Source organism: Nothoprocta perdicaria, unplaced genomic scaffold (genome assembly GCF_003342845.1).
Source record: "Nothoprocta perdicaria isolate Ctin4 unplaced genomic scaffold, notPer1 scaffold_50, whole genome shotgun sequence".
Classification (NCBI taxonomy): Eukaryota; Metazoa; Chordata; class Aves; order Tinamiformes; family Tinamidae; genus Nothoprocta; species Nothoprocta perdicaria.
The window spans coordinates 1,419,141-1,431,484 of record NW_020455755.1 but is presented as its reverse complement, the minus strand read 5'-3'; the positions used below and the strand labels follow the sequence as shown (position 1 = coordinate 1,431,484).

Sequence of the window (12,344 nt, the reverse complement as noted above, 5' to 3'; positions counted from 1 at the left end):
ATTTTGTTGGTTTTTTTTTTTTTTTTTTGGTTTGTTTGTTTTGCCCTTTTCTCGGTTTGTTTGTTTGCTGCCGGGTGGGACTTGTCGCCGCTTCTCCCCGCCCGCACCTTCGTTGTCGCGGAAGGGGAGCCCGGGCTCCGCGCAGCCCCCGGCCCCTCCGCGGGGCCTTTGAAGGGGGCAGCGGGCGCAGCGCGGGCGCAGCGCGGGGCTCGGCACTTTCCGCCGGCTCCCCGCGCAGCCCGCGCCGGGGGTCCCGGTGCCGGCCCCCCGGTAGGGGGTCATTCGCAATACGAATCCCCCTCCCACCGCGGAGCAGCCCCGGCCCGACGGGGCGCCCGGCCGCGCTCGCTGCGCGCCCGAGGTGCGAACGCGCTGGAAGCGCCGCCGCCGCGCAGGCTGCGGCCCCGCGCCGAGGTGTTAACGGCGTCTGGGCCCCCCCGGCCCGCAATCCACAAGCGAAGGGCAAAGAAAGAGCGGCCCCCCCGGCCCCCAGACCGCCCCGCGCCCGGCGCGCTGCCCCGCGCCGCTCCCGCGGGCTGCGCCTTGCGGCAAATACGAACCCGGAGGAAACTGTGCTTAATGTTTATTAGAGCGCCGCTAATCAGTGTGCCGCGGTTCAAAGGGGGAAGCCTGGACGGCCCCGCTCCAGTGTTTAATTAATCTGCCCGCAGTTTTCCCGCTGCCCGCACCACCTTCCCCGCTCGCACGCGGCCTCCAGGCAGGTATTGGGTAGCAAAGGGCGTTTTGGTTAATGCCGCGGAGCCCGTGGCCGCGCTCACCGCGGCGCGGCCTCTCTCCCCGCAGGTGTTTCGGGACCAAGTGCGCGGGCTGCGCCCAGGGCATCTCCCCCAGCGACCTGGTGCGCAGGGCGCGGAGCAAAGTGTTCCACTTGAACTGCTTTACGTGTATGATGTGTAACAAGCAGCTCTCCACCGGCGAGGAGCTCTACATCATAGACGAGAACAAGTTCGTCTGCAAAGAGGATTACCTGAGCAACAGCAATACTGCCAAAGAGAACAGCCTGCATTCAGGTGAGGGGCGCGGGGGCGGCGCGCAGCCCCGCGCAGCTCCGGCTCCGCTCCCGCCGCCGGGGCAGCCGTTTCCCCCCCAGAACAAAGCGCCCTGCCCCCTGCGCGGGTCGTTTTCCTCCCAAAACAAAGCGCCCCCCCCAACACACACACACACACACACACACATAGCCCGCGGGGCTGCTCCGTCGCGGGGCCGTCCTGGTGCGTGACCCGCCGCTTTTGCTTCGCGCAGCCACCACCGGCAGTGACCCCAGCCTGTCCCCCGACTCCCAAGACCCCTCCCAGGACGACGCCAAGGACTCGGAGAGTGCCAACGTGTCCGACAAGGAGACGGGCAGCAACGAGAACGACGACCAGAACCTGGGCGCCAAGCGGCGCGGGCCGCGCACCACCATCAAGGCCAAGCAGCTGGAGACGCTCAAAGCCGCCTTCGCCGCCACCCCCAAGCCCACGCGCCACATCCGCGAGCAGCTCGCGCAGGAGACCGGCCTCAACATGCGCGTTATCCAGGTACGGCGCAGCGCCGGGCGGGGGGAGCGCGGGGCCGGCACGGAGCGGGGCCGGCGCGGAGCGGAGCGGGGCCGCGCGGGGGGTCCGCGGCGGGCCGGACCCCACGCAGAGCCGCGTGTGCCGCCCCCTGCCCCGCTCAGACCCGTCCGCGCCCGCCGAGCGCCCCGGCAGCACGGGCTGCGCTTTCTCCTCTTTCCTTTTTTTTCTTTCTTTTTCTCTTTTTTTTTTCTTTTTTATTATTATTTTTAACTCCGCTGAAAGCCGCAGACAGCATCCAAATTAATAACCATAAATGCGAGGGGTTAATGGATAAATAAGAGTGACAACGCGCTGAAATTATTAAAAGGTTTATAAACCCGCGGCGCCGGGGGTAATGGGGGGTTAAAGGACCATTAAGGACGAGGTTAGATTGGAGAGTCTCAGTGTGCGGGTAATTAGGAGTAATCTTGTCAGGGCAATAAGAATTAACTCAATCATTCTTGACCTGCAGCCGTGAGCGGCTTGTGCGGGGCCGCGCGCGGGGCCGCCGCGTTCGCGGGGAACAAAACCCAGGAGGGGAGGCGGGTGGCGCGGGGGGCTCCGGCCGCCCCTGACGGCCGCCCCGTCCCGCCGCGCCAGGTCTGGTTCCAGAACCGGCGCTCCAAGGAGCGGCGCATGAAGCAGCTGAGCGCGCTGGGCGCCCGCCGGCACGCCTTCTTCCGCAGCCCGCGCAGGATGAGGCCGCTCGTGGACCGCCTCGAGCCCGGGGAGCTCATCCCCAACGGGCCCTTCTCCTTCTACGGAGGTGGGTACCGCCCGGCGCCCGCCGCCCCACGCGCGCCAGCCCGGCCCTTTGATGTGCAAATGCCGCCCCGCTTTGAAGTGCGCGCACACGCCCGCGCGCATGCCCGCCGGCTCCGCGGGGTGCCCAACGCTGCCCGCTCAGCGGTGTTTTGGGGTTGTTTTTGCACATGCCCGCGTGCAGCGTTCCCGCTGTGCCCGGCTGCGGCGTTCCCGCTCGGCTGCGGGGCCAGGCGCTTCGGTGGCCGTTTCCGTGCCCTGATTCCGTGCCCCGATGCCGCTGCCACGCTGGGGGGGCCGCAGGGCTGAGCTCCGCAGCCCGGCTCGAGCCCGACCCGCTGCATCGAGGCGCGCGCCCGCCCTGCCGTGCCTTACCCTCCCGCTGTGTCTCCTTGCACGCCAGATTATCAGAGCGAGTACTACGGCCCTGGAAGCAATTACGATTTCTTCCCGCAAGGACCTCCCTCGTCCCAAGCGCAGACGCCGGTGGATCTCCCCTTCGTGCCCTCCTCGGGGCCGTCGGGCACCCCGCTGGGGGCCATGGACCACCCCCTGCCCGGCCATCACCCCTCGAGCGAGGCTCAGCGCTTCACTGACATCATGTCGCACCCGCCGGGGGACTCGCCCAGCCCCGAACCCAACCTGCCCGGGTCCTTGCACTCCATGTCCGCAGAGGTTTTCGGCCCCAGTCCTCCGTTTTCCTCGATATCCGTCAACGGCGGTGCTAACTACGGCAATCACTTGTCACATCCACCGGAAATGAACGAAGCGGCTGTGTGGTAGCTTTAAAACAAACTGGGTCTAAGTAAGTGATGCTCATCTAGTCTGCTCGGTGTCACGGTGTACAGAAACGAACACGTAGACCATCTCCCGCCCTAAGACCCTCTTCCCTCGGGAACGAACTGAACCCAGCTCGCTGCAAGGCAAGCTTTGCTAGAGACCAGGACAATCGGCACCTGGTGGTTGTCACGGACAGACGGACAAGGGGACCTTTTGTCCCGTTGACAAAGGACCTGGTGAAGCTGTACGGTACCGTGCCGCCGTGCCCTAGGGTGGCGCAGGCTGGAGCGCCCTGGTGGATGTCATCCCAAGAGCCACAATCCTTAGAAACTTCTCCTTTCAAAAGCTAAGAATTGAAGGGAAGGTCAAAGAGAAGGGGGAAAAAGCTTCAAGAACTCTAGCGTTCCCGGTTCAGGATGATTCTGGCGTTTGAATTTGTTTGTTAATTTATGTCTCTCAAAGTTCAACAAGAAGAAACTCTTTTTAGCTTCAGCCATTTCAGCCTGCTGAATATCAGGTGGGACAACTTTCTTTTTCCTTTTTTCTTTTTGTTTTTGTTCTTGTTTTCCAAAATAGCAAATACTAAATGTTAAGCCCTCAGCACCAACTCTTCTACCTTCACAAAGCTACACATACAAAACCTCCTCATCCTAGCAAAGGTCACCAACCAGACCTCTAACGCAATGACTTGAAAAAAGCAAGCAAACACAAAGTATTCTACCTTCACAAAGAGAGAGAAAAGCTAAACAAAAAGACTCTATTGAACTAAAAACAGTCAACTGTTTACGTCTAATGTTAAATTCAGGAGTTCAATGTTTTACTAATAAATCCTGTTTTAGAACCTCTTGTTCAAAAGCAAAATATTTTGAGCAACCAACCAAAATAGTTCATTTTCTTTTCTGTAGGTGTTATAACAGATTGCAGGGCTTGTGGTTCACTGTGCTAGTTTGTAAAAGGTGTTGTTTACAGAAGGCAAAGAAAAAACATGAAACCCAGACAGTTGCCAAATAAAGTAAATATATAGCACAAATACTGTAAGGTGCTTCGCACCAGCAACCCAAGAAAGTATTTAAAAAAGTGTTACAAGGTTTAAAAAAAAAAAAAAAAAAAAAACAAACAAAACATCTTTGGTAATTTTTAGTCCTGTTGAACATTCATGGAATTGTTAATATGACTTATATAGACCCACACAGGTTTTATTTTTGTGTCTTTAAAATAAAAGTCCAAAATATTTAAATTTTATGGTCAAATATGCAGTCAACAGCTGCTACTTTTTCTTTATATATTAAATTTCTCATATGTCTTTTATTGTTCTAATAAACCTAAGCTTGTGTGACCTCCAGTGCATATTAGACCATTCACTGTATGAAAGAAAACATGTTGGATAAAATTTGTGCATTTTTAATAAAATTAGAAAATCTGATGTTTAGATAACTTGTGTTTCATTTGATGTTTTAAGCAATTTTTAAATGGATTCTCTTGAGTAAAATAGCCCTGAAAAGAAAATTAGCCACTATATTGAGACTGTATATCTATTTTGCTTTGGTAGAAGTCTAAACCCCGTTGTCAATGCAGATAGCAGTTATCTGTAATTTCAGCTTTTTTTTTGTATATATATACACATTTGCAGACTCAACTGATAAAGTAGACATAATAATTTAATCTTATATTAAATTACAGAATTGGAAACTGATCAAATTATTAAATATGCAAGCTTATTCTAGGGCCATGATAAAACATACCCAAAATGATCATTTTATTTATAAACAAAAATGTATTCTGAGTGTCAGAAACGTGCAAATATGTGGTTTAAAACTGATCTATTTGTAGTGAAAATAATTCTCCAAAGGTAATTATTATTATTTTTTTTTATTGAATGGTTTGGAAGACGACATAACCTCAGTGTCGTGAAAGTAATGACAGTAATTCTAATCCTTTTTTTTTTTTCAGAGCTGGTACCATTGTTTTATAGCATTTGGTTTCTATGAAATTCTATGGAGGGCAGTGGAGAAGAATATTTTGCTTTGCACTAGATACTAATTTATTGCAGAAAAATGAAAAAAAACCTTGAAACCTTGTGCAATTACAGATTGTATGTTTTGATTATAAATTAATTGCAGCCTCCTGAACAGTCAAAGGCAAAAATCTTACTGATTCCAGGATGACTTTGACTCGTATTAGAAGTAAATAATTATTTCAGTTTTAAAAAGTCACTGATTTAAATATTTTCCACCTGCTGAGATAATAAAACAGGATGAACTATAATTGCATATTTTCCCCTATCTCTCAACCAGTTGTGACTCTGGTTTTTTTTTTTTTTTTTTTTTTTTTTTTTTTTTTTCATTTGAAGTAGGCACAGAAATTTGCTGTAGAAAAGAGACTTCTACATTCTCAGTGATTCAATTATTTATTTCTTCAGATTGAGGGAAAAAATCAAGATGCTTTAAAATTGTATGATTTGTAATTTCCAGTGATGATTTCTTATTTTGTTCGCAGCCTAGTTTGTATGCCCAGCAGAGGGGCCATCTAGATCAAGCAATAGTTCACTTTAAACACAAAAATGTCTTATATATAATAATATAAAGATAAAAACTATCTGCAAGGGATCTGTTAGTGTTTCTAAAAAAAAAATAAAAATAAAAAATCATGCTTTATTAAATACAGGGGAGACTTCTTAAAACTCACGGGCTCCGTGTCTAACTCATTTATCTTTTATATCGTTGATATGGTTTTTTTTGCTCTGTTTTGCATTTATACATGCAAAATAAGGGGAGATCTAATTATTCTAAACTTTTACTTACCTGGGCCAATGCTGTTTATAAATACTGCTCTCTGTGCTTCTTGCCTGTGCTGCTGCTCCTTTGTTGAATGGATTATTTTCCATGAGAATTTCTCCAAACAGGTGCTGTTTGCACCGATCCCGCCTGCCAACCCTTTCCTCTCTCTCCTTTTTTTGTTGCATTTTAATTTTGTTGTTTCTGTCCCGCGTTGTTTGAACAGTTTAGTCCGTGTTTGTTTGTGCAGAGGTGGGTGCCGGTGGCTGCTGCGGGCAGCCCGCGCTATTGCAGTTTATTTTGCTGTTTATTTTTATTTTTCCCAAAGAGGCTGCTGGCCCCGGGGGCCCGGCCGCCGCGCTCGGGGCAGCGCGTGGGCACCCTAATCCCGCCGCATTCCCCAGCACCCTAATCCCGCCACAATCGCAGCCTCAGCCCCCTTTGAACTGGCCGTGGCCGCGGCGTCCCGTAAATCCGTGTTTACAAGAGCGTTTCCCGGCCTCGGGGGGGTCTGCGGGAGAAGGGCCTCCCAAAACGCGGGGTCCCTTTCCCACGTGCATATTGTATTTTAAGAGCAGAAAAAAAGAGACGGGACGTGTGTGCAGCCATAGCTACGTGCAATGGTTTTCCAAGTGTGTTTTTAGAAGAATTTCCTCTCATTTGGTTTTGGTTTTTGTGATTTTTCCCTCGGCGCCACGGGCTCAGCACGGAGCGCCGGGCTCGCGGCTTGCCACAGCCCGTGTTCGGCACCAATTATCGCCAACCGCGAATAAAAGCACGAGGAGAAGATTGTGAGTATTGCATTAGGCTGCTCTAGGTGAAGGAGGCGGCTTTAAGGATGGTGCGAGTGTCTTTAAAATGCCCGGCGGTGCAGCGGGCAGCGGCGCAGCCTTTGGCACCAGTGGTTTGCATCCCGCACAGCCGCTGCCGGCATCGCTTTGCTCAGGCCTGTGCTTGGGGAACCCTAGGGATGTGTAAGGATCTGTATCCCAAGAGCAAGAATGTGCTTAACTGATGGTTTGTAGACAAATGATGTGTATTATTTTAATATGTGTATGTGCACCCAGATGCTGAGTGGTGGGTACGGGATACAAATCTATAAATAAATATAATTTAAAAATATCAGTGGTGATTTACATACTTTTGCCATTCTAGGAAGTGGCAGGTGCTGCAGGGTCTTCTCAGGGAAAAAATCCTTCTGTCGTAGCCTGGAATTTCTCCCTGAGCAGCAATGCTTTATTTAAGCTTTGCATGTTCTTGCAATATTATATAGATGAAATTGCAATCTCCCTTTCTCTTACCGCCCTTGTGTGTGGACTAGTATGAAAATTTGGTACATTAAGATAAGCCATTGCTATGTGTCCTTAAATTCCGACGGTGCTGTGCAGCTGTGAGCAGGAAATCAGCAGGCGCGGGGCGGCAGAGCTGACGTTGGCCAGGTAGCTGAGGAAGGGATTTGGAAGGTCTTTTATTTGTGCCTGCCTCGGTACCGGGCTGCTCAGGAAAACTGTGACAGCAAAATATTCATGAAGCTCTAAGTGAAATTAATGGGGCCGTTTAAAAAAGACTTCAACCCGCTTTAATTATAAATCCTTTTGGGATTGCTCTTTCTCCTGCGCTCCTTTTGGAGCGGTATTTGTACTGTTTGCGTTTATACACCACGGGGTCCTGCTTACAAAGCTGAGTTAGTCGTTGCCCGGAGAGTTTTTCTTTTATTAAACACAGCAACTTAATACGAAAACTGGAGAGTAGCTGTGGCCTTGCAAGTTAGCTGGAATCGGTAGGATTCCTTTGTGTTTGGGGTGTAGCTGGCACCCCAGCAGGGCAGGGCGCTGCGAGGCCGCGCGTTTCCGCAGCGTTTGCCGCGGCGCGGGAGGGACGCGCAGTTCTCCTTATTGTGCACATCAATGGCCATTGCTCCGGAGCATCCCCTGCTCCGCGCGGAGCCGCGCCACTGCGCTCGCCCGAGCCTCGTGCCGCGGGACGCTTCAGAGCCGGGAGCTTCCCCGCTTTGGTGCGGTTCGGCGGTGTTTTTGGCAATCCTCAGAATTAGCTGGTTTTGCCACGGGCCTGCTGCAGCGCGAGCGTGGCGAGCGGGGCTGCCGGCATCGCGTGCTCTTTGCAAGGATGCGGTTAACGCTGGGGAGCCCGGGTTTGCAGCGTGGATCCACAGCGGTTCAACAACCCTCATTCCCACGTGTACGGCATGGGAACAGGAGCGCAACCCACATCGATAGACGTATAACCCTGCAAACACCCCCTCTGGCTTGCCGAGAACGGGGCACGCGCTTAGCTGCTGTGGGGAAGGGGGAACCGTGGGGTGAAAACGCCCGGGGCCGGCTGTGTGGAGCAGCTCGAGAGGAGAGGTGCGCTCGCCGGCACGGACGCGCTTGGCCCTCTCCTCTCCTCTCTCTGCGCGGGGTTTCTCCTCGCCTTTCACTCGCCCCTGGGCGGCCTTTCAAGCTGCCGCCTGCCCAGAGCATCCCTGGGCCCTGCGCCTGCTCCCGAGAAACACAAACACTGTTTCTGGCTGCGGGGACAAGCAGGAGCTGGTTAAGTCTTGAAACCAATCGAGATGTGTTGTGGAACGAGCGATGGGATATCACAAGTGCTTAAGTAAATACAATTATGGAGGAAAAATATTAATATATAAAAAATATTTACCTATAAATATATACATCTACTTTTCCTGTTAAGCTTTTTATTTTTATTTTTTTCATGGGGAAAGGGTTTCACTGTGTTGGCTTTTCTGCTCCCCTCATTGTATTTTCCCCCCTCTTTTTTTTTACTGAGAAATTGTGTTGTTAATAAATAAATAAATAAGAATGAATCTAACTAGAATTAAAAAGATTGGCTTGGTGGAATGGCATTCACTAGCCAAAATGCTGGAACAAAAAAAAAAAAAAAAAAAAAAACCAGACTTGCTGCACCCCGTTTTTTGGCTGTTTTTGGCCAGTGCGCTGGCTCACTCCGCGTGGGGCCAGATCCGTGGTGGTTCACGCGGTGAATCACCCCGCGTGGCTCTGCGCTCAGGAGAGAAGAAAAAAATGGGGAAAAAATGTTTGTTATTAATAATAGGTAATTATGCAGCCAAGCCAGGCTGATACGGTCTCTCGTTGATGAAGCCACCTCCAATCTGGCAGCTGCCTAAAAGATGACGAGCTCCACAAATGCGTCAGAGCAGCAAAGGAACCCGAGCATGTGAAATTAAAATACTTTTATATATATATATATATATATATATTGTACAGGCTATTCAAAGCTCGCTTGCTTATCTATTACATGTCTAGGGTGTTATTTTAATTTAACCAAATATGCATGTAAATAAAAAGAAAAATTAAGAAGAAAAATTATGCCAAAGAAATTATGCCGGTTAGTTTGATGACTTGTGCTTGCATTTTATAAACAGGCAGAGGGTTTTACAGAATTCACCCATAAAAAGGCTTTCATGACTGTCTTAAAAATTAAATTAAAATGTATTGATACAATTTTTATACAAATACTCCCCTGCACGGTTAGGAGTCCAAACCGCAGCAGCATGGTTGGAGGGCATGCGAACCAGAAATTAAAACCAAGTCTGTGAGGGTGATTTAATTATCCTGCTAAGTAAAAGGCACGAGAAGGAGCCAGCAGTGAAGAGGGAGCTTGTGCTGGTAACAATATTTTAACCATTCGTGAGTTGGTACTGTGGTTTTTCTGTTTGATGCTGTTTTATGGGCTCAATCCCCTAAAGAAAATCCATTGCTGAGCAAGGGCTGGGTGTTGCCCCCTGCCCATGGCTCTCGCTACCCAAAATTGGGGCGTTTTGGGGCCCAGACGGGCGCCTGGCTCCGTGCTGGCTGTGGCCACGCGCTGCCTGTCGCAGCCGCGCACGGGCACGCGATGTTTATCTGCGCACATTTGTTTTGCACTGATGTAAATGACTGATGCCGGGTAGAAAAACAGGTCCATAAGCTCTGACAGGACCCCTCATGTTTGCAGTTGTACAAGAATTTTAATGCATTGCTGCATTGGAGATTTATATCGAACAATAGTCCCATTAATCTCAATGGGGAGATTCTGATCTTGCTCAAGTGAGTGACAAAAATTCTGTTGACTTCAGGAAGCTGATTTTTTTCCTGAAAAATACTCGTGCAACTCACTGTGTATTTTTTATAAATTATATTGGGTACACTCTATATAACCATCTCTAAAAGCCTCTCTCACTTTATTGATGGGACTATTTATTATTTGTTAGGTTAGGACAGAAAACATCCCTTTTTCACTCTGGAAAGTGCAGAGTTTGAAAATGCAGCTGTGCATGGGGCTGTTGGCAGCAGCTCTTTGGTGGGCTGAGGACTTCCAAGTAACTGGTCAGGAAAGCACCTGTTTCTGCTGCTTAATTTTCTGTAGACTTATTTGTCCAGGCTCCTCCCTTCCTTTATTATGGCATATTTTATTCTGGAAAAACAAACAAACAAACAAACAAACAAACAAAAAGTCTACTAACCATAAAGAAAAGAAATAGGAGCAAGGCCAGGGAAGAACTATATGCATGTGCTTTTTTATAAAATTATGTCTTAGCATTGCTGAGTGCTATGTTGCAGCAGCAATGGCAAGCCGTAGTAGTATACAATGCAGGATGTTACAGCGCTCAGACATATTTGCAATAAGAAATTTCCTTTTTTTTATTCCTCCCAATTTTGAAAGAGGATTGAAAATGGCAGCATAAAATCCAAGGGTTTTGTCTGCAATGGAAACGTGCATTTTCAGCAAACATCAGTGCTTCTTTAAATACAAATGTAGTTGCATATCACCTTTATAACCTACAGAGTAATGCAATTTTATAGGGAAGTCGGGGCAGGTTTTGCGAAGGGCAGCGGGTCGGGAGGCGCTTGCTGCCCCGTTTTGCAGCGCTGCTGTGCGCGGGGAGCCCTAATTAACGATATTCCTCTGCCCTCTGTAGGACAAGCGGCTGCACTGAACGCGGCTGCGGGGCCGCGCGCCGACGGCGGGGAGCGACGCGCCGCGGCCGCCGCGGTGCCGGAGCCGCCGCCGCGCCGGGAGCGGGAATGTCCGGGCCCGGAGGGACCCTCTCGGGTGGGGGATGCCGAGCTCGGACCCACAGCGCTGATGCGGGTCCATTTTTGGTTGTGATGGATGCTCCATCTCCTGCTGCCCGGCTACTAAGGGGCCACCATGGGCCTGGGCTTTGGGAGGCCATGGCGGGTCTCATCTTTGGGAGGCCACCATGGGCCTGGGCTTTGGGAGGCCATGGCGGGTCTCATCTTTGGGAGGCTGCCACCTCCCGTGGTGTTTGGGCGGCCACCCCTGCCCTGGTGTTCTGAGGCCACCGCAGCCCAAAGGGCAGGCGGGAGGATGCGCTCGAGGCCAAGAGCCACCTCATTCCTTGGAGCGGCGGCTCCCGGGACTCCAACCCATCCGGGACAGAGCCGGTTCTGGCCCAAGGCCCCCCATGGCCACAGGAATCGTGGCCCTGTGGGTCTGGGGCCTTGTTTAGACACACATCACAGCACATTTGAGAGATGCGGCAGGAAACCGGCCCAATTCCGGGCATTTAGACTAAAATCACGGGAAAAGGGGGCACATTTTTGTGTCAGTAACTATGACATTTAGCACGGTGTGATTTGCCTCTCCAGCCCCATGCAGCCATGCCCGGGACTCGTGGCGGCGGGGCGGCCCTGCAAGCCCGGGGGGTATCGATCAGCAGCCGATTTATTCATCGCTTATCGGTGACGCATCGGCGGCCTCAGCGGGGCGCCCGGTGATGGCGGCGGGGCCGGGGTGGGCGGGGCCCTGGCGGAGCCCCGCCCCGTCCCGCCACGGCACCGCCCCGCCCGCCACAAGATGGCGGCGCCCATAGCGCTGCAGCTGCGGGAGCTGCTCGACCCGCGGCCCAGCCTCCGCGACCCCGAGGACGACGCGGAGGAAGGTGAGAGCGCGGGGGCCGAACCGAACCGGGCCAGGCCGAACCGGGCCGGGCCGGGCCGGGCCGGGCCGCCCACAGGCCGCTGCCGCACGTGGCGCCCCAGTGTGTCCCCGCGCGCGGCCTCGCGACACGCGTGGGCTCCGCGGCCTCCTCCCTCGCGGCTGCCGCCCGCGCCGCGGGGAAGCGACCCTAGCCCGCGACGCCCGCGCAGCTCCGCGCCCGCACCTCGGTCGGGTGATGCTTTTGGAGGTTTTTTTTGGGGTGAGATTTGCACTTTTCCTGACGCCACGTGGCTGGGGGCGTCATGGGGGGGACCGGCCAGGCCAGGCGGCCTCGGCCGTGAGCGTGGGGCAGACGCAGCCCTCCCTCATGTGAAGGGCTCCGTCCTCTCGCCGTGGGCGCACCCGCGAGGCGTGAGGAGCCTCTGCCCCTTATGGCCCTCACCGAGACCTTGGGCCTCCCTTGGGCCTCCCTTGGGCCTCCCTTGGGCCTCCCTTGGGCCTCCCTTGGGCCTCCCTTGGGCCTCCCTTGGGCCTCCCT

General features: G+C 52.2%; 2 protein-coding genes across 2 annotated transcripts in view; both read left to right on the top strand.

Moving 5' to 3' along the window:
- LHX1 (LIM homeobox 1) overlaps window positions 1-4,966 on the top strand; it is an 11,784-nt gene extending 6,818 nt beyond the window's left edge. Inside the window, exons 2-5 of the mRNA XM_026047887.1 lie at window positions 805-1,031; window positions 1,264-1,541; window positions 2,160-2,325; window positions 2,725-4,966. Coding sequence (XP_025903672.1) covers window positions 805-1,031; window positions 1,264-1,541; window positions 2,160-2,325; window positions 2,725-3,104 — 1,051 coding nt within the window. The 3' untranslated portion in view covers window positions 3,105-4,966. The remainder of the gene's footprint in view (window positions 1-804; window positions 1,032-1,263; window positions 1,542-2,159; window positions 2,326-2,724) is intronic.
- A 6,756-nt stretch (window positions 4,967-11,722) lies between these two features.
- AATF (apoptosis antagonizing transcription factor) overlaps window positions 11,723-12,344 on the top strand; it is a 38,960-nt gene continuing 38,338 nt past the window's right edge. Inside the window, exon 1 of the mRNA XM_026047990.1 lies at window positions 11,723-11,807. Within this exon, the coding sequence (XP_025903775.1) occupies window positions 11,723-11,807 (85 nt within the window). The remainder of the gene's footprint in view (window positions 11,808-12,344) is intronic.